This window comes from Pollicipes pollicipes, unplaced genomic scaffold, assembly GCF_011947565.3.
Source record: "Pollicipes pollicipes isolate AB1234 unplaced genomic scaffold, Ppol_2.1 Scaffold_1600;HRSCAF=1878_pilon_pilon_pilon, whole genome shotgun sequence".
Taxonomy (NCBI): domain Eukaryota; kingdom Metazoa; phylum Arthropoda; class Thecostraca; order Pollicipedomorpha; family Pollicipedidae; genus Pollicipes; species Pollicipes pollicipes.
In genome coordinates this window covers 7462342-7483357 of record NW_023595962.1, presented here as the reverse complement: position 1 = coordinate 7483357, position 21016 = coordinate 7462342, and the positions used below count along the sequence as shown (strand labels likewise).

At 63.8% G+C, this 21016-nt stretch overlaps 1 protein-coding gene across 1 annotated transcript in view; it reads right to left on the bottom strand.

Annotated features, from left to right (window-relative positions):
- Positions 1-1320: 1320 nt before the first annotated feature.
- LOC119094825 (uncharacterized) overlaps positions 1321-21016 on the bottom strand; it is a 32217-nt gene continuing 12521 nt past the window's right edge. The window contains exons 7-8 of the mRNA XM_037217750.1: positions 3972-4079; positions 1321-1718 (exon numbers count right to left, since the gene is read on the bottom strand). Coding sequence (XP_037073645.1) covers positions 1690-1718; positions 3972-4079 — 137 coding nt within the window. The 3' untranslated portion in view covers positions 1321-1689. The remainder of the gene's footprint in view (positions 1719-3971; positions 4080-21016) is intronic.

Sequence of the window (21016 nt, the reverse complement as noted above, 5' to 3'; positions counted from 1 at the left end):
CTGCGAGGAAGCAAGGATGGTGTTACCAAGTGGAGGAGCACCGACAGGCTGGAACCGAGCGCTTCGTACTCTCCCACTGCGAGGAAGCAAGGACGGTGTTACCAAGTGGAGGAGCACCGACCGGCTGGAACCGAGGACGCCTCGACCTTCCCAAATGATCCCATCCGACACAGGGATGCCTTTTTCCTGCCCCCAGCGCGACCACTGTGTCCATAATTCAGCGCCACCGTTGGTGTAATGCGTCGTTCAGGTTCAGTGGTTCAGCGCGTTAAAACCGCAAACGTGCCGTGGAGACCGAAATCACCGGAAAAATGAGACCGAAAAGCCCGAAGGAGACCCAGATCAGCGAAGAATGTAATCGACCCATGGATGGGAGTCCAAAACTACAAGGGCTCAAAACTGAGGGAGCAGGAAATCGTCCGTAACTATGAATACAGGCAACCCAAATCTTGATTTTGACACACTGACGTGATTCAGGGCACCTTGCAACGTTCACAGCTATTCAAACCCCCAAAATAGCTGCAGCGCTTTCACCACAATGTCCGTTGTAAGCGCCGCGTTCAATAAACGGCCGAATCCGACCACCCTAGCGGCGGCGGCGGCGGCGGCAGCGGCCCTGGCAACATACGGCAAACAGGGGCGACCCAGCCCGGCCCGAGGGAGCGACCCAGCGACTCAGCTCCACACCGGGTGACCCGCACACCGCCGCCCCGACAACGGCCGCTGACGGCCGGGCGGAGCGGGGGTGCGGTGGAGCCGGGCGGCGCGGCGGTGGAGCGGGGCGCGGTAGAGACGGGCGGTGCGGCGGCGGAGCAGGGTGGTGGAGCCGGGCGGCAGCGGTGGAGCGGGGCGCGGTAGAGACGGGCGGTGCGGCGGCGGAGCGGGGTGGTGAAGCCGGGCGGCGCGGCGGTGGAGCGGGGTGCGGTGGAGCCGGGCGACGCGGCGGTGGAGCGGGGCGCAGTGGAGCCGAACGGCGCGGCGGTGGAGCGGGGCGCGGTAGAGACGGGCGGTGCGGCGGCGGAGCGGGGTGGTGGAGCCGGGCGGCGCAGCGGCAGAGCGGGGTGTGGTGGAGCCAGGCGGCGCGGCGGCAGAGCGGCCCGGGCTGGCTGTGTACAACGTGCCGCCACGCTGAGGGCGTGTTTGTTCGGCCGGTGTCTGTCCCGGGGGAGCCCTGAAGTGAGCCTCGCGCAGCGGGCGCTGCCGGCCGTTTCGCTGCGCCGGCAAAAGGTCCGATAGCTCCCCGAGGTATTTTGCGCTTACGGTGTGCGGAAATGTGCCGACATTGCCGCTGGGTGGTATGTGTATGCTAATGAAGATAGGGGGCACAGACGTAATTGACGAATAATAAGCATAGGTGCATGGACACACGCTGTTCGCGAGGCAGATTCTAGCTAGTTGTGCTACTATGCTGGGCCATGCTACCAACATACATACACGCACAATGCAAACATACACAAACAATACAAACATACGCAAACGGATCATGTGGACCGGGTGCCGTGCTCGCCGCTTCGGACCGCTCTTTCCCACGCACCGGCGGCGCGACGCCGGCGTCATCACGCCGGCGTGGCGTGAGTCCGGAGATCGACTGATCACTGAGCATGGCGTGACCGGGCGGACTCCGCACGCGGTCGTCACGCCACGACAAACGAGCGCCGCCCCCTCCGCTCGCGCGGCGCCGCACGCAGCTCACGCCTCCGTGTTGCCTCTCACTGGACCTGTTGACGCCACCCACCGCTGCCGTCACGAACTCGCCATACACTCACCAACTCGTCACGAACTCGCCACGTAGAGGGCGGAAGCGGAGGTGGGGCGGCTTTTTTGGTAGGGACGAGGGGGGGGGGGGGCGGGAGGAAGATAAATTGAACAGCTCGGGCCTTCTCGTGCCCGGATATCGCCGTCCGATCGCGGCGCAAGACACCAACACGGAGCCGGTGGCAAGCGCCGTCCTCGCTCTTGAGTCACGTGGTTTACCACCAGCACGGGGACGGGTGACCGGTTGGATACGCACGCTCGGGCGGGGAAGGGGAGGGGTAACCTGATCCTTCGGAGGTGTCAAAAGGTAGACAGCTGAGGCGCCAAAGGCAGGTGAACAACTATGAGAACTAATTTGATCCTTCGGAGGTGTCAAAAGGTAGACAGCTGAGGCGCCAAAGGCTGGTGATCAACTATGAGAACTAATTTGATCCTTCGGAGGTGTCAAAAGGTAGACAGCTGAGGCGCCAAAGGCTGGTGATCAACTATGAGAACTAATTTGATCCTTCGGAGGTGTCAAAAGGTAGACAGCTGAGGCGCCAAAGGCTGGTGATCAACTATGAGAACTAATTTGATCCTTCGGAGGTGTCAAAAGGTAGACAGCTGAGGCACCAAAGGCTGGTGATCAACTATGAGAACTAATTTGATCCTTCGGAGGTGTCAAAAGGTAGACAGCTGAGGCGCCGAAGGCTGGTGAACAACTATGAGAACTAATTTGCGTGGAATTCTTACATCTAAATAAGTTCTCCTTAATTAATAACCTCAAATAATAAACTAACTAATCCTCCTAAAGGACAGGTAAGAAATCCGTAAACGCCTGCGACCAACAAATGCGGAATGAGCGTCAAACACTACCCCTTAACAAGTTTTCAGTAAAAAAGTGTTTGGATTTGTCCTTGGTATCATCTGAATAACCGATCCCAGTGCCAATGGCCAACCCCAAACTGTACTCTAATTTCAGTTATCTAACCGTCTACGCGACTCACCCATATCTGTATAACTTCGTCTAAAACGCCGTTGCATTAGCTAAAAGGCTTCCCCACAAATTGCCCTCGCTTGATGCAACAATGGCTTGCAACAATGGCCCGACTTTGACCGGGTACAGACCAGCGTCCCTAAAATATGTATCTTGTCTTTTGCATAAGATCGGTTATTAATTTGTCTACAGCAGCAAAAGTTGGCGCCAACATGCTGTACCACTCGGATATTAGTTGGGATAAAAAACGTAGATGGTGGGTAACGTAATGGTAAAAGCTCGTAAAAACGTAAAAACGTAGGTAAAAAAACGTACGTATGCCTAAAAATGTAAAACGTAAAACAGATAGTCAAAACGTAAAAACGTAGGTCAAGTCGATGCTCAGTCCAACAGGACTGAGCAAAAACAAACCCAAGCATGTGCTGGACCACCAAGTCCACGACACCACTAAGGACCACGGAGTCCACGGCAGAGTGGAAACGCTTCCTGGGCGGTGACCGTGGCTCTGAACCGGAAGATCCCGGCGCAGACTCCGGGAGTCATCGGCGGCTTTTGATCCGAACTAGCCCCTCCCCCCCCCCCTCTCCCCACCGAGCCTCACCACTCCACAGAGCCTTCCTCTTCCCCTCTTGCCGCTCTCCCAGACCTGTCCGTCCTCCCCCGGTGAACTCCCTGGTTCCCTCTCCCGCCCGTCAACCGCCGGTCTTCGCGACGCTCTTACCCTCTCCCCCCGTCGATCGTGATCCGGCGTTTTTCTCGATGCTCTCCCACGCCACCATGACCCACCGTTCCTCTCGATACTCTCCGGCCGCTCTCCTTCCGCCGTGACCCATCGTTCTCTGCCGTCCACGCCCTTCTCCACTGCCACCCACCGTTCTCCTCACCCCGTCTCCCTACCCTGTCTCAGCCGTCACCTACCGTTCTGCTGGGCCCCTCTCCCTAACACGCCTCAGCCGTCACCTACCGTTTTGCTGGGCCCCTCTACCTAACCCGTCTCAGCCGTCACCTAGTGTTCTGCTGGGCCCCCCTACCTAACCCGTCTCAGCCGTCACCTACCGTTCTGCTGGGTCCCTCTACCTAACCCGTCTCAGCCGTCACCTACCGTTCTGCTGGGCCCCCCTACCTAACCCGTCTCAGCCGTCACCTACCGTTCTGCTGGGTCCCTCTACCTAACCCGTCTCAGCCGTCACCTGCCGTTCTCCTCGCCCTTTTTCCCTACCCTGTCTCAGCCGTCACCTACCGTTCTTCTGGGCCCGCTCTGCGAACATGACGGCGTGCTGCAGGAGCCGCCGCTGCTCCTCGCGGTGTTTCTTCTCCAGCGCCCGCACCACGGTCTGGCGGCGCTTCTCTGCAACAGGACATGCGGGTCAGATGGGGTGAGGTCGGGGGGAGGGGGAGGGGGGGGGGGGGCGTCGACGAAACAGCGACGCTTATATAGCGCTGCTGATCATTTTAACATTGCAACATTGTTGTACCATTGCCACAGAAGAGCGACTGACATACGCAATATAATGCATATATATATATATATATATATATATATATATATATATATATAATGCATAATAAGGCATAACAAATAATGCAATATTTCCTTTGAATATGCGGAAATGCGTTTCAATCGTCCGCGTCTACCGGCTGCCGGTGTTGGCGAATCGTTTGCAATTGAACTCCAGCATGACAGCTGACATTTAGGTGGCACAGCGGCATTCATTCAAGACGCGGAGTTAAACGGAAAGCGGCTCTGAACTTTCCTTGAATGATAGCTAACACGGGCAGCCTGGTGCAATTATAAACGACGGGGTCGATACACGTCTACGTCGTGAAAACACGCGCAACCGGTCTGGGCCAGCCAAACGGGGGTCCGGCGGGGGCCCGGCACCTCTGACAGTGCGGCAGACCGCGGCCGGCCCTCAGACACCAGTCTGGGCCAGGTGATGGGGGCCCGGCACCTCTGACACTGGAGCAGGCTGCTGCCGGCCCTCAGATACCAGTCTGGACCAGCTGATGGGGGGCCGGCACCTCTGACAGTGCGGCAGACTACGGTCGGCTGTCAGCCACCCCACCCTCATCCGCCCGCAGCAAAACAGCATGTGGAACGCCGACAAAACGCAGCAAAATCCTATGCCAAGACCATATACAATCCTCTCCCACCTGCTCGCTTGAAATTATGGATAGTTTAGGCCTCACATAACATGCTAAGGATCGTTGGATGTGTTCCGGTCGCGTAAACCAAGCACCGCGAACGCAGTCCAACAGACATTATTTCCCCTGGCTTTCTATCCAGCCAGGACTGCAGACATTGTCGTCATGCCTCACGCCATCACCCAGCCACTCAGCAAGCTCGCCGCTCCAGGACCCCTCACCAGACGACCGTTCCGTGCCCGTCCAGCCTCCTTCCGACAGCCATAAATCTATTCACATTCCTGACCGCCTGGCGAGTGCCGCTGCAGACCCGCCGCCGGCCTGCAGCCCAGCCCGATCGACCGCCGGAGTCGGCACCCGCGCCCGGCGCCTCCAGCCGCGTCCACCTAACGTGGCGTGCCCCGACACAAAGCTGTCGTACCAAGGGGAGGCGCAGCCCGGCGGCGCGGGGTTCGGGCCGCCGGACAGGTCGCGGCGGCGCGGTACCAAGCAGTGCGATGACAGCAGCCCCCGCGCCAAAGGTCAGAGGTCGCCGCCAGGTCACCGGAAGCGGCGCTAATCGCGGCGCGGCCCGGGAGGCACGGTGCGGTGACCAAACGGCGCCATCGCAGGCCGCACAGTCGCGGGCGTCGCCTTTGAAGAGGCGCAGGTCACGCAAAGGTCGCGCGACGCCGCCGGCAGCCGAGGGGCAAACTTTGCCGTCTGCGGCCCGCCCCTCGCGGAGTTCAGGGTCGGAGACTGGCTAATGGAGGGACGCGTCCCAAACTGACGGAGCGCGGTGATGGTGGTGACAGGGTTAGAGACACGGGGAGGAGCAGACAACACGCCAGACGCCCGGCCAGCGCTGGTCACGGGGAGGGATGTGCAGGGGTTACAAGTCAGTCAAACCAGACAGCCACACGGGGCAGAGGTCAGACCGGACACCTCTACAGGTCAGGGTCAGACTGGACACCTCTACAGGTCAGGGTCAGACTGGACACCTCTACAGGTCAGGGTCAGACCGGACACCTCTACAGGTCAGGGTGAGACCGGACACCTCTACAGGTCAGGGTGAGACCGGACACCTCTACAGGCCAGGGTCAGACCGGACACCTCTACAGGCCAGGGTGAGACCGGACACCTCTACAGGCCAAGGTCAGACCGGACACCTCTACAGGTCAGGGTCAGACTGGACACCTCTACAGGTCAGGGTGAGACCGGACACCTCTACAGGTCAGGGTCAGACTGGACACCTCTACAGGTCAGGGTGAGACCGGACACCTCTACAGGTCAGGGTGAGACCGGACACCTCTACAGGCCAGGGTCAGACCGGACACCTCTACAGGCCAGGGTGAGACCGGACACCTCTACAGGCCAAGGTCAGACCGGACACCTCTACAGGTCAGGGTCAGACTGGACACCTCTACAGGTCAGGGTGAGACCGGACACCTCTACAGGTCAGGGTCAGACTGGACACCTCTACAGGTCAGGGTGAGACCGGACACCTCTACAGGTCAGGGTCAGACTGGACACCTCTACAGGTCAGGGTCAGACTGGACACCTCTACAGGTCAGGGTCAGACCGGACACCTCTACAGGTCAGGGTCAGACTGGACACCTCTACAGGTCAGGGTCAGACCGGACACCTCTACAGGTCAGGGTCAGACTGGACACCTCTACAGGTCAGGGTGAGACCGGACACCTCTACAGGTCAGGGTCAGACTGGACACCTCTACAGGTCAGGGTCAGACCGGACACCTCTACAGGTCAGGGTGAGACCGGACACCTCTACAGGTCAGGGTGAGACCGGACACCTCTACAGGCCAGGGTCAGACCGGACACCTCTACAGGTCAGGGTCAGACTGGACACCTCTACAGGTCAGGGTCAGACTGGACACCTCTACAGGTCAGGGTCAGACTGGACACCTCTACAGGTCAGGGCCAGACCGGACACCTCTACAGGTCAGGGTGAGACCGGACACCTCTACAGGTCAGGGTGAGACCGGACACCTCTACAGGCCAGGGTCAGACCGGACACCTCTACAGGTCGGAGGACGAGGCGGACGTCGGAGCCGCGCCCCCAAATCGACCGGGCTGCGCCAGCGGCGGCGGCCGCTCCAGTCGGATCGACCGCCCTGGCAGTCCGCCGGAGTCGCCTGTCCGGAGCGGCGACCGGCTCCGCTCCTGGCTCGGCCCCGCCAGGTCAGGTCAGGTCAGGTGTCAGGTCAGGGCAGGACCGGTCAGGGCAGGTCGGGCAGGGCAGAGCAGAACAGGACAAGGCAGGTTAGGTCAGGTCAGGGCAGGGCAAGTGGTGGCGAGGCGGGCCTGCACGACCGCAGGCGCTGGTGACCAGTGCGGCCGCTTCGGGTGGTGACTCGCGGTGGCGTCAGTGATCAGTGACTGGTGAGGGGGGCGCGGTGGCGGCAGGTGCACCGCCGTCCGCGCGAGGCTCACCGACCTCACGCCAGCACAGACTCAGCACCGCGGCGTCAGAGCCCAGACCCGACGGCGCCACACCCGCCTTTAGAGGGCGCCGCCCGGCGGCCGGGCCCGATGTCCGCGACCGGCGCCGCCCGCCGGCGCTGAGGACGCCATGAGGACCGCGCGGCATCCGGGTCCGCCGCCGCCGCTGCTGCTGGTGCTGGCGGTGCTGCTGGCGGCGGCCGGCGCCCTGCGGCTCCCAGGGCCGGCCGAGGAGGCGTCCCCGGCCGAGGACGCGGAGGGCAGCGGCGGCCGGCCGATCTGGGACGACGACGAGGACGGCCGGCCGTCCTCGGAGGACGACGGCCGAATGTCGGACGCCGCGCGCTTCCGGGACGAGCTGATCTGGGACGCCGAGCGCCAGCTGGAGAGGGCGCGCGCCGCCGCGGCCGGCGAGGCGGCCAAGGCGGCGGCCTCGACGCCCGTCGGCAGGGCGAGCAACGACTCCGCCGCCGTCCTCGGCGCCAGGGACGACCTGTACTTCCAGGAGGCTGACACCGCCGTCGCTACGACAGCCCCCGCCCAGAGCGTCTCCCGGGCGCACGAGGGGAGCTCCCCCACGGCCGCCCCTGTCTCAGACGGCCAGGCGCCTGCGGAGAGCAGCGGCGTCGTTCCGGCGGCGGAGCGGGTCTCCGGCGCCGGTGACACGACGGCGAACGCCACGGAGGCCGCCGCCGCCGCCGACGCCGCCGGGGGCCGGGCGGTCGGCGCGTCGGCAGAGCCGACGGCGCACGACGCGGCCGCGAGCGGGTCGCAGGCGCCTCTGTCCGGGGCAGCCGGGAACACATCGGAGGTGAGCGCCGCTGCCGCCGATGCGACGGCCGACAGCGAGACGATGAAGGCCTCAGACGGCGGGGCGGCTCTGGCCGGGGGGAAGGTGGCCGGGAATGCAGACGACTCAGGAGGAGCATCACGCCGCTCCCACGGCGCGCGAGCCGAAAATGTATCTGAAGCGCTGTTGATGAACACAACACTTACAGCCGTCAACAGCTCTAAAGCAGGTATGGAACCGTCTGATATAGCAGCTGTGAATGTGTCTGGAGTCCCATTCACCCACACGATGCTCAGTTTTGCCGATAACAGTTCAGAAGAGACAAAATCGGAGAGTGAAGCGGGCAGCAGCGCCGGCCGGGACTTTGACAAAGTCCAAGGAAGTATGGCAATCGCTCAGACGAACGAAACGGAAACAACAACGATATCAAAGTCCAGCAGGGACGAAGTACAAACAACCAGAGTAGACACGAGCGAACTTCCAGCCGAGGCGGCAAATATCAACTCGACGGACTTCAGCGATAACGTGACGTCATCCAATGACAATGCGCCCACATCGGCATCGCCCCAAAACCCAGTTAATTTGACCGTCGAGGAGACGACTGCCTTCGGCGCTCCAGTCCAGGAGACGTCCACCCTGACCCCCAGCGACAGGACGGCCGTCAGCGCCTCCACTCCGCCCGTCGCGGTGCGCCCACCGCTGCCCTCTCCCGGCGCGCTGCGCCTCCACCACGCGAAAGCCGCCTACGACCCCGCCGCGGTCTCCTCCAAGGGGCCAGCTCTCTCCGCGGGCAGCCGGGACCTGCCGGCAGCGGCGTCCGTGGCGCAGGTCTCCTCCGGCGAGCCGGCCTGCCTGCGCCAGTGTCGCGCCCTGCTGGCCGGCCTGCGCCTGCGCGTCCAGCCGCCGCGCCTGCTGGTGGCCGCCGGCGCCAACATCAGCCTGCAGTGCGAGCTGCGCGCGCGGCCCGGCCTGCTGGCCGACCTCGGCTGGACGCTGCGCCGCGGCCCGGCCGCAGCCTGCCAGCTCACGCCCGGCCCGTGGCTCGGCCAGGCCGACCGAGGCGCCGCCGGCCTCCGGCCCTGCACGGGCTTCGGCGACGCGGCGCAGATCTACTACGTCAACCAGACGCTGACCGAGTCCAGGTGGGTCAGGGGAGGTGAGGTGATCAGGTCAGATCAGGGGGAGGTGAGGGATGGGGGGGGGGGGGGTCAGGGGGATGTGAGGAATGGGGGGTGGGTGGGTCAGGGGAGGTGAGGACTGGGGATGGGGAGAGGTGAGGGATGGGAGGGGGGGTTCAGGGGAGGTGAGGAATGGGGATCGGGAAAGGCGAGGGATGCAGTCGGACGCGGGACGGGGGAAGCCGCATCCACCGCTATACAAAGCTCCCTCACAACACGACGCGGCTTACCCGCTTGTGAAGACAGAGGAGAGGCTTCGACCCATCCGATCGCGAAAGCTTATACGGGTCGGCAGATGATCACACCGGCCCAAATGCTTCCGCGTGGACACACCTTTATCCAGAAACGTCCATTTGAGCGCGACTGAAAATGACCGTCGCTATCGACGCACCCCTCAGTGCGGAAACCTAACTCACTAACTCACCCGCGTGGGCTCACTAACACTCACCACGCATCCCTCGCATCTCATCACAAGCCCAAGCGTGTCGCGTTCCGTCGCCACCCCACCGCTAACGCGGCGGCCTCTTTCCAGACTGGCCATCCCGCACACGAGCGCCACACTGGGCGGCCACTACAAGTGCACGGCCCGCGTGCGCTGCTGTCCGGAGGGCGGCGGGCGCCCGCTGGTGCGCTCGCTCTCCACCTACATCCAGGTGTACGGGCGCGAGTCGCGCGGCGGCGGCTGGGCCAGCGGCGCCGCCGCGCTGCTCTGCCTGCTCGCCGCGCTGCCGGCGGCGGCGGCGCTGCGCCGATGGCGGCGGCGGAAGCGCGCCGCCGCGCCGCCGCCGCCGCCGCCGCACTGCCGCTACCAGCCCGTCACCGTGCTGCGGCTGGCGCAGAGCGACACCGGAGCGGCGGCGGCGACGCCGGCGGAGGAGGCCCGGAGGCCGCCGGCCGCGAGCGACAGCGGCGAGGGAGGTGCCGCCGGGGACAAGGCCGAACAGGCGGAGGAGGAGGAGGAGGCGGAGGAGGAGACGGCGGTGACGGCGGCGCTGCTGGCAGGCTTGCCAGAGACGAACATCGTACGCACGCACGCGCCGCGGCCCGCGCACATTCGCACCAACCCGCTGGCGTCGCCGCAGTTCGAGATCCCGCTGACGCCGCCAGAGGCGCTGCAGTCGCCGCCGCGGCCGGCAGGCGGCCTCTTCTGGCGCCTGGGCGCCGCCGTTCGCCAGTGACGTCACCAAGCCAGCAGCGATGACGTCACCCGGTCCAGAAGCTACGTTGCGAGGGCCGGAGAGAGCCCAGCCAAACTGGGGCTCGGGCCCCGAGAAGTGGCCCAGGTCACTCGAAGCTGTGGGGTCCCCGCCACCGGGAGGGGGTGCCGCACCCCAGCCGGCGGAGGCAGAGGCGCTCCGCCCTGAGCTCCCATCAGAAGCTCCCGATTCGCGCCGCAGACAGGCGCCGCCCGCGCGTCCGTTACTGCGGTGACACCGCGCGGACGGACCGTCCCGCGACTGCGGCCGCCACCGAGAGCGAAGACGCGACCGGGCTCCACCCGCGTGGTGATGTACAGTTCGACCGAGCGTCGTTCAATTCTCCCAAGGAGAAGACATTAAATGGCGTCCGATGGAGACGCGGCGCTGCGGGGACATCGCGCCGCGTGACGCAAACTCCAGGCGACGGGCGCCCGCGCGGGGGCGACGGGCTGACGCGCGCCGAGAGCGGCGGGCGAGTGTGAGCGTGGCGCGGGCGACGGCCGAGACTTCGAGTCGGCCGACGGGTCAGCTCCCGAGCGGCCGCCCGCTGCCGACCGCTGACATTAAAAGCGTACGTGCTGTGAAATACGGAGGCTGGAAGCCGTGTTTTGGGAAATTCGCCTTAACGGCGCAGCGAGCGTGAGGACAGCCGCCGTCCGGCGCGAGCAGGCGCCGCTCGAACCCCTGTCGCGGGAGGACATCAGGGTGAGGAGTGTCGTGTGTGGTGTCCTGTCGTGGGAGGACACTAGGGCGAGGAATGTCCTGTCGTGGGAGGACACCAGGCTGAGGAGCATCGTGTAAGGCGTCCTGCCGTGGGAGGACACCAGGGTTAGGAGTGCCCTGTCGCGCGAGGACACCAGGGCGAGGAGCCGTGAGCGGAGTGCGCACGTGCCGCGAGCACACAGGCCACGGGAGCCTGCGTCGGCGTCCGCTCCAATGTTAATCGCTGTCCGTGATCCATTTTCCACTTCCGCCGTTTTACGCCGCCGCTGGCCTGGCCTGCGCGCCCTTCTCTCACTTGGCCCCGCGGCCGTCGATCACAGCATGATCTCTCTGCTCCACCGTTTGCCGCTGACCCGTGCCATTGCCTCCGCCGCCACGTGCTGCAATACAAATACTAGATTCCACCCCGAAATCAAAATAAAAGACGAGTTTCAAATACATGACACCCTCGAAAGTCGCATCTTCTCAAAGTCGGACGAAAGAAAATGCCAAGGGAACAACGAAGCCGCAGACTGATCTCCCGAGTCACCTTGAACAGGCTGTCGCGCCTGCGTGCGCAGGCTTCACGCCAGTCAGCCAGGTCACACCAGCCCGCCTTCGCCAGCTCTTCTCGGGCGTTGGCGAGCCAGACTCTCGCCATCGACCGCCCGCCAATGTCGTCAGACTGCAGCGAGCCGCCCGAACGTCCCTCCATCGCTAACCAGACCGCGAACGGAGCGCGTCTGCTCACTTCAGGCAATCTTCTGTCGCCCCGTCGATCTGGCGACACTGGGAGGTCGGGGGGGGGGGGGGGGGGGGTCGCGCTGTGACGGCACTGATTGATTGATTGACAAATTGATTAGCTGGTTACGGGACTAGTTGCGCCGGTGACGCACTGTCGGCGTTGGCCGGACCAGCACCGGAGGCTGCCGAAGCTGTCGGAGCGGTCCTTTGTCGCCGCGCTGTTGCTGAGAGGCGGTGTACCGGGAGCAAGCCGCTCTTCTGTCGCGTACACTCTAACCCCGCCGCTGCTGCTGAGAGGCGGTGTACCGGGAGCAAGCCCCTCTTCTGTCGCGTACACTCTCACCCCGCCGCTGCTGCTGAGAAGGGATGTACCGGGAGCAAGCCGCTCTTCTGTCGCGTACACTATAACCCCGCCGCTGCTGCTGAGAAGGGATGTACTGGGAGCAAGCCGCTCTTCTGTCGCGTACACTCTAACCCCGCCGCTGCTGCTGAAAAGGGATGTACTGGGAGCAAGCCCCTCTTCTGTCGCGTACACTCTCACCCCGCCGCTGCTGCTGAGAAGGGATGTACTGGGAGCAAGCCCCTCTTCTGTCGCGTACACTCTCACCCCGCCGCTGCTGCTGAGAAGGGATGTACTGGGAGCAAGCCGCTCTTCTGTCGCGTACACTCTCAACCCGCCGCTGCTGCTGAAAAGGGATGTACTGGGAGCAAATCCCTTTTCCGTCGCGTACACTCTCACCCCGCCGCTGCTACTGAGAGGAGATGTACTGGGAGCAAGCCGCTCTTCTGTCGCGTACACTCTCGCCCCGCCGCTGCTGCTGAGAAGGGATGTACAAGGAGCACGCCCCTCTTCTGCCGCATACACTCTCACCCGGAGTTCGTGTAGCCGAACTCCACCGCTGCCGACGCGGAGTTCGGCTCAATGAGAGGCGTCACCACCACAGAAGGCAGCGAGATGTGACGTGGCGCCTAAGGACGTGACGCTTCAGGACGTGACGTGACTCTACGGACGCGACGTGACGCTTACGGGCGATACGTGGCGTACACGTGAAGTGATGGTGCTGAATGCATGGCGATGACATCTGACGCGGCATGCCGCGGCGCAATACGACTACACATGCCGCATGCCATGGTGTGACACGACACACGCATATGACACGAATTGTCGTGCCACGACACGGCATAGCATAAGACATGTCAAACATGTCATGACGTGACAAACCTCGTGGCGTGACGCACGCAACGCAATCAAACATGGCACGGCGTAACACGTGGCACAGTGCCAAGTTACGCCACATCCCATACCGCGTCACGTGGTCTGACGAAGCAACGTGACATGTGAGTGACATAACGTGACGGCTTCCTTTCCAGAGTGTCGCCGGGTGTTGACTTCTAGCCGGACCGTGCGTGCGTGATGCGTGACACGTGACGTGTCTAACCACGCCCAGAATACGGCGGCGCTGGCCGGGCTCCAAGGTCTGGCCGGGCTTCAGACGCAGCGCCCCACGAGCGCGCCCGCGGACCGGCGGCGCTGGGACTCTGAAGTCTGGCCGGACTTCAGACGCAGCGCCCCAGGAGCACGACCGCGGACCGGTGGCGCTGGCCGGGCTTCAGACGCAGCGCCCCACGAGCGCGCCCGCCGACCGGTGGCGCTGGGGTTCTGAAGTGTGGCCGGGCTTCAGACGCAGCGCCCCACGAGCGCGCCCGCGGACCGGTCGCGCTGGGGATGACGGGGCTGAATGTACGACGCCGGCTGTCCCTCTCCACGCCGCGAAGGCGCCGCTGGAGTTTAAGGGCGTGAGGAAATGTCATCCAGCGGTAGTACCGTTGAGGGATTGGTAAGCGAGGGCAAGAATTCTGCAAGCCCGTTTCCCTCCTTCCGCAAATCGCTGGAGGAGAGCACGCACGCGTTCTGCGATGGCACAACAGCTCCCACGGGCAATCCGTGATCCTGCCGCCCCAGAGATAAACGCTTCAAACAGATCGTGTTGTACCGGACAACCACAGGACACAGCAGACGCTCCTTCGAAGCGAGTCCGCTTCCAGCGCTAGTTGTCGGAGCCAGCCGCGCATCTGGCTGCCTGACGACCCGCGAGAGCCATACCAGGCCGTCTGCCCACTTCCGGACGAGCCAAAAGCAGGCCCACCGGCAAAAGGCCAGGCAGCGGCGCCGACGGAAGCAGACCTATAAGGTCGCGGAGCACCCCCCTGAGCCCGCACGCAATTATAACGGATCGCACAAACAGCTCCCATGTGGGAGTCGACCCAGACCTGGAGTCGTTTGAGTTGGTCGTCTGACGAGGCCCGTCAGCGAAGAGCCAGCCGGCTGCATTTGCCCAAAGCACCCCTGAATTAAACATGAACAGGACGGGACTGCAGGCAAAACTGTTGCCAGTCCGCCCCAGCGGAGCAAATTGCGTGGTATCATCTAGTCAAGTCGTTCCTTAATGATGTAGAGGCACTTTCTTGATTCACCGGTGCCCAGGTGCCAAGACCAGGGGGCCGTTTTCCTGTTGGAGCCAATGTCAGACGCAGTGGTTTCAGGCATACGAATTACGTCGGCATACGTCGTATTCTACTGGCATCCTGAGATACATGCACTCCACGTGCTATGTCGTAGCGGTAGCGAGCATTAATGCCTTCAACTGCTAGCTGGCCCAAAGCTTACCGTAAGTTGCCTCTATATTTGGATCCTAGGACGGCTGAGCCGTTCAAGACAACCACGCAATCAACCTTTCATCACAAAGCGCCCAGCACACTGGAAACGCCCAGCACGACGAACGGTGTGATGAGCTGACCTCGTGACCTCACCACAGGCGGCCCACTCATCAAACGCTTGTCAGACAGGCGCCGCGCGCCTGTCACGGCGGCCCCGCCCCGGGCGGCAGGCGCCGGGTCCGGCGGCGCCTGCGGGCCTGCGAGGGCTCGCGGCGGCGGCGGCGGCGGCGGCGGCGGCGGCGCCTGCGGGCCTGCGAGGGCTCGCGGCGGCGACGGCCGGGGCGTGGCGCACCACCCGCCCGTTCCGGGCTGAGCCGACACCGGACGGCGTGCAAACAACATCAGCTCGGCTCGAGCGAGCGCGCCGCGGCCGCCGTGGTGATGGCAGAACCGCGGCGATGGCGGCGAGAGAGCGCGAGGGGCCGCCGTCACGTCCGCACCCGGGTGCTCAACGATAGTTTGTGTCCGTAGCCGTGGCTGTTCCTGTGGCTGTTTAGCCATGTATGTGGCTGTGTTTGTGTCTGTCGGCGGCTGGGCCTATTCCTCTCTGTGGCTGTCTTTGTATCTGTTGTGGCTGTGGCTGTTACTGCAGTTGCGTGTCTGTGGCTGTTTCCGTATCTGTCTGATCTGTATCTGCCTGCGGCCGTGTCCGCGGCTGTATTAGTGCCCGTGTCCGCGGCAATGTCCGCCGCCGTGTCCGCGGCCGCGCAGTGCCCCGCCGCGCCGTCTGCGACACCCCCTATTTGGGACGCTAGCCGTGGCCACGACATTGTTTACGTCTGCGACGTCTCCCCTATCGCGACTTTGCCTGTGGCTGTGTCCACACCTGTGCGCCTGGTGCCAGCAGAGGTCGTGTCCAGGCAGGTGTCTGGCGTCCGTCTGTAACAGTGTCTATTGTTGTCGGCGGTTTTGTTCCTGCGTTTGCATGCGAGTATGTCCGGTTTTTGTCTGCGTTAATGGCTGCATCGATGTATTCGCACCGAAAGCCATCACGCGGGCATTGCGCAGGCATCAACGAATGCCGTAATTTTCATGCGAAAGCCCTTCACTCGCAAATCGCGCTTTGGCCTCGGCATGGTGCACCACCAACTCTTTCATTAAATCTCAGGGCAAAAGCCCTCCAGCCGACTCTCCACTAATGTGACAAGGCTCGCTCTATTCCGCTTCGCCCTCCGACGCCGACCCGCCACGGTCGTCGCCATGGCAACGGCGTCGGCGGCGATGGCCCCAGCCGTTCCAGCCAATCAGCAAGCGGCAGCATCGGCCAAGGTTAAATCCTCTGACAAGGAGGCCTCGAAGGTTCGAAGAATTTACTAGCCATCCGTAATCGATAGTCTCGTTATGTAGGCCCGACATGTCAGCCGTTATCTGCGGAGGGCCAAGTAGAAGTTAGTACATTAGTGCGGCACTTCGCTCCCAACGCTTCGCCACCGTCTCAACTAACATCCCTGCCCAAGTAATGCAGAAATAGCTCCGTTCGCCCGCGCAGGAATAAGAACGTCAATTGACGTGGTACGCCCGCTCGCTTTCCATGCTGAACTGGAACAGCACGCGCCCAATAGCTCGTGAAAGGCGAGACAAGGCGAAACAAAAGATCGACAGCATCGACATCAGACTCCCGCAGACATACGGGCAAAGCTCTCCATCGCGGTGACACCACCAAGCATGACGACAAAAGCTGCAGTGCATTCGCACCAGTGTAGCAGTAGCGACAGAGACATACCACTGCATCGTGTAGCAGCACCGGCGCAGAAGCCTGGTGTAACAGGACCTAAGCAACGTAGCGGTGAACCTAACCAGAACCTAGCGGCGCCCGTGTCGGTACCGAGCCCCTGAAAGCAGCTGCACCAACTGCCCAGCAGCATCAGCAGCAGCATCATCACAACGTGCCGACCCGCAGGCGGAACTATGGGTTCATCAGCCCAGGCACGGCAGCGTGCGTGCAGCAGCGCCGGCGCAGCTCCATCGGCGCATTCGTCCCAGTGCAACAGCATCAGTCTGCCAGTATCTGTGTATGCCAGTCTGAGCAAAGCAGCAACAAAGGAGCGACGGGTGGGCGGCAGACGGCAGGCGGCAGGCGGCAGGCGGCAGGCGGCAGGCGGCAGGCGGCTGGCGGCGGGCGGCAGGCGGCAGGCGGCAGGCGGCTGGCGGCAGGCGGCAGGCGGCAGGCGGCAGGCGGCGAGCGGCGAGCGGCAGGCGGCAGGCGGCGAGCGGCGAGCGGCGGGCGGCGGGTGGAGGCCGGCGGGTGGCGGCCGGCCACCGCTGGTCAATACACCGGGCCAACTCCCGTCGAGGCGGCGACCAAAGCGCCGGCGGCGGGCTCCACAGGGCGGGCCACGGTCCGCGCTGATCCGGCCCCCGCTATGCCACGCACGCCACGAGCCGACTGGCCAACAGGAGCCAGCAGCGCCGAGGCCGTGGACACTCCCACGCCACAGATGCAATGTGTCACACGAATCTGGTGAGCTGCTGTTGGTTTGACATGGAAAGCCTTTCTTCGTATCGTATTTGGTATGCACCATGTGAGGCTGCTTGGCCAGACTGAAAATATCAAACACGATCCCCTTCTAACCCACCGCACCACGCGACACCAGCTTCTGGCCCCACAGGACAGTAACACACCCAGCCTTTCCACGTGCCGGTAAGTGGAAGCTACTTTGATTATTGGCTGGACGAGTGGGTCACGTGAACTCGCCTCCAAGACCGGGCCAGGCGCGAGGCTGACCCCGTTCTGGAGGTTCAGCGGCACGGCAGTCGGGCGCCGGGTCACGCACACCGCCGGGGGTCAATCCAAGCCACCGGGGCGGACCGGCGCCACCGTACCTGAGAAGGTCAACACACGGCGCGTCCTGGTATGGGTCGGCGGCACGTGTAACGCCTGGTGGGACTGGCCCGTCCGGAGGCCGCGGCGGCACGTGTAACACCGGGTGGGACTGGCCCGCCCTGCAGCCGCGGCGGCACGTGTAACACCGGGTGGGACTGGCCCGACCGGAGGCCGCGGCGGCACGTGTAACACCTGGTGGGACTGGCCCACCCGGCAGCCGCGGCGGCACGTGTAACACCGGGTGGGACTGGCCCACCCAGCAGGCGCGGCGGCACGTGTAACACCGGGTGGGACTGGCCCGTCCGGAGTCCGCGGCGGCACGTGTAACACCGCGTGGGACTGGCCCGTCCGGAGGCCGCGGCGGCACGTGCAACATCGGACCGCACTGGCCCACACGGCAGGCGCGGCGGCACGTGTAACACCGGGTGGGACTGGCCCGTCCGGAGGCCGCGGCGGCACGTGTAACACCGGGTGGGACTGGCCCGACCGGAGGCCGCGGCGGCACGTGTAACACCGGGTGGGACTGGCCCGTCCGGAGGCCGCGGCGGCACGTGTAACACCGGGTGGGACTGGCCCGTCCGGAGGCCGCGGCGGCACGTGTAACACCGGGTGGGACTGGCCCGCCCGGCAGCCGCGGCGGCACGTGTAACACCGCGTGGGACTGGCCCGCCCGGCAGCCGCGGCGGCACGTGTAACACCGGATCAGACTAGCCCACTCAGCTGCCGCCAGGCCTGGTGGATAGTCTCTGACCGCTCCATCAATTGTGCAGTGTTACACTGCAGCTGGCGGGATTCCAACGGCGTGCGTGAGGGGTGGCGATGCTAACGACCCGGCGCCAGATTTAGACAGAAGAATGCCGCCACCGGCTTTAATGTTCCTGATTTTAGCATCGGTTTCAAATTGCACTTGGTGTTTCAGGAATGCCCCAGGGTTTACTGTCACACATTGTCATAAATTACCTGGAACAGAGGAAACAAAAAAAGCTTACAGCAAGCCTGAACACTGCTTTCTATTGTACTTTGCTTAACCGGTCGTTTATGACGTCACGTGACTTTAAACCGATGGGGGACGGTCACCATTGTTGCACTGGAAAGCATAAACCTAGCCCTAGGCAACGCAGACACAAAGCGTTGGTAGCTAATCCAACAAAACTCGCTGATCACTTGTGGAAGGGGACAGACCAGTGAATGGAACAAGCAAATGACCTCCTTCCGACCACTCATCGCGCCAGCAACAGTACGGCTGCACCCGGCGGCGGGACCCGCCAGAGCACACCGACCGTGTGTGTGTCACTGGAACTTTACTCCGACCACCCATCCCGCCAGCAACAGTACGGCTGCACATGGAGACGGGACCCGCCAGAGCACACCGACCGTGTGTGTGTCACTGGAGCTTTACTCCGACCACCCATCCCGCCAGCAACAGTACGGCTGCACCCGGCGGCGGGACCCGCCAGAGCACACCGACCGTGTGTGTGTCACTGGAGCTTTACTCCGACCACCCATCCCGCCAGCAACAGTACGGCTGCACACGGAGACGGGACCGACCAGAGCACACCGACCGTGTGTGTGTCACTGGAGCTTTACTCCGACCACTCATCGCGCCAGCAACAGTACGGCTGCACCCGGCGGCGGGACCCGCCAGAGCACACCGACCGTGTGTGTGTCACTGGAGCTTTACTCCGACCACCCATCCCGCCAGCAACAGTACGGCTGCACACGGAGACGGGACCGACCAGAGCACACCGACCGTGTGCGTGTCACTGGAGCTTTACGAAGCACTCAGCTGCTGAGGCTGTGACGTCGCCTGCCTCGCACCCTCGCGGGCAGGGCGGGCACCACGGAGGATCGAGCCTGCACCGGCCGTGCACCCTCCCCACCTAAACACCCGCAACCCCCGAGCAGTCACACTCAGGCCACCCCAGCGCGCCGCATCCAGGCACGGCGAACGAGACCATGCCGGGCTGTTCCGGATCGAGACGGGGCTCGAATCCCGGCCGCCGACGTCGACGCGCCGAGCTGTCACGCTGAGAGGCGCCGCGGGCGACGGCGACGACAGGAGAGCGGACGTCGATCAGACGGACAGGCGGGACGGACAGACCAGTGGGCAGACCGAACAGACGGGCGGGACGGACAGACCAGCGGACAGACCGAACGGACCTGCGGGACGGACAGACCAGTGGATGGACCGAACGGACTGGCGGGACGGACAGACCAGCGGGCAGACCGAACGGACCGGCGGGACGGACACACCAGTGGATGGACCGAACGGACTGGCGGGACGGACAGACCAGTGGGCAGACCGAACGGACCGGCGGGACGGACAGACCAGTGGACAGACCGAACGGACCGGCGGGACGGACAGACCAGTGGATGGACCGAACGGACTGGCGGGACGGACAGACCAGTGGGCAGACCGAATTGACCGGCAGGACAGGTCAGCCAGAAGCCAAAAAGACGGACGGGCAGGACAGGACAAGACAGGGCAAGACAGATCAGCCAGTAGCCAGACCGAACGGGCGGGCAGGACAGGCCACCCAGCAGACAGGCCGAGTTGACAGGCAGGACAAGCCAGCCAGAAGCCAGACAGAACGGACGGACAGGACAGGCTAGCCAGAAGCCAGACCGGACGGACGGGCAGTACAGGTCAGTCAGAAGCCAGACAGAACGCACGGGCAGGACAGGCTAGCCAGAAGTCAGACCGGACGGACGGGCAGGACAGGCTAGCCAGAAGCCAGACCGGACGGACGGGCGGACCAGTGGCAGGGCCGGGTCAGACGGAGCAGCGTTCGACGGGAGGATCGTTCACATCGGCCGAATCGGGAGTCGGTCAAACCGTCGCCCAACGACGGGTCGGTGGGTCAGTGGGTCGGTGGGTTGGTCGACCGGTTGGTGGGTGGGAAGGTGGGCCGCGGGTCGGCGAGTCGGTGGGCGGGGCAGTGGGTTGGTGGGTCGGTGGGTCGGTGGGTCGGCGGGTCGGCGGGTCGGTGGGTAGGTCGACCGGTTGGTGGGTGGGAAGGTGGGCCGCGGGTCGGCGAGTCGGTGAACGGGGCAGTGGGTCGGCGGGTTGTGGATGGATCGGTGGGTCGGTGGGTCGGTGGGTCGGCGGGTCAGTAAGTGGGTCGATGGGTCGTCGGCGGGTGGGTCGGTCTGTCCGCCGGCGGGTCGCAGGTGTCGGGGCGGCGGCCGACTGTAAACCGCCGGCGGCGATCAATAGTCGGTCTCGGCCACAGCTCCATAGCGGCCACTAAGCCAGACCGGGCCGCCAACACCCCGGCTGCAGGCCAGACCGGGGCGCCGGTGCACCCGGCTGCAGGGGAACGACACGCACTGGACTATCCGGGCACGGACACTCCACACATCGCCCACCGAAAAACCGACACACGACAGCGCGCGAAGCCTGCTAGCGCGGATTCGCGCGGGGGACCGTTACGTTAACCGTTACGAGGTAACCTAACGGCAGGAGCCTGGCACATGCGACCGACCGGCTCCATGCACAACACCAGCAACGCCAGTGACGCCGTACAGAGGACAACAACGGCCA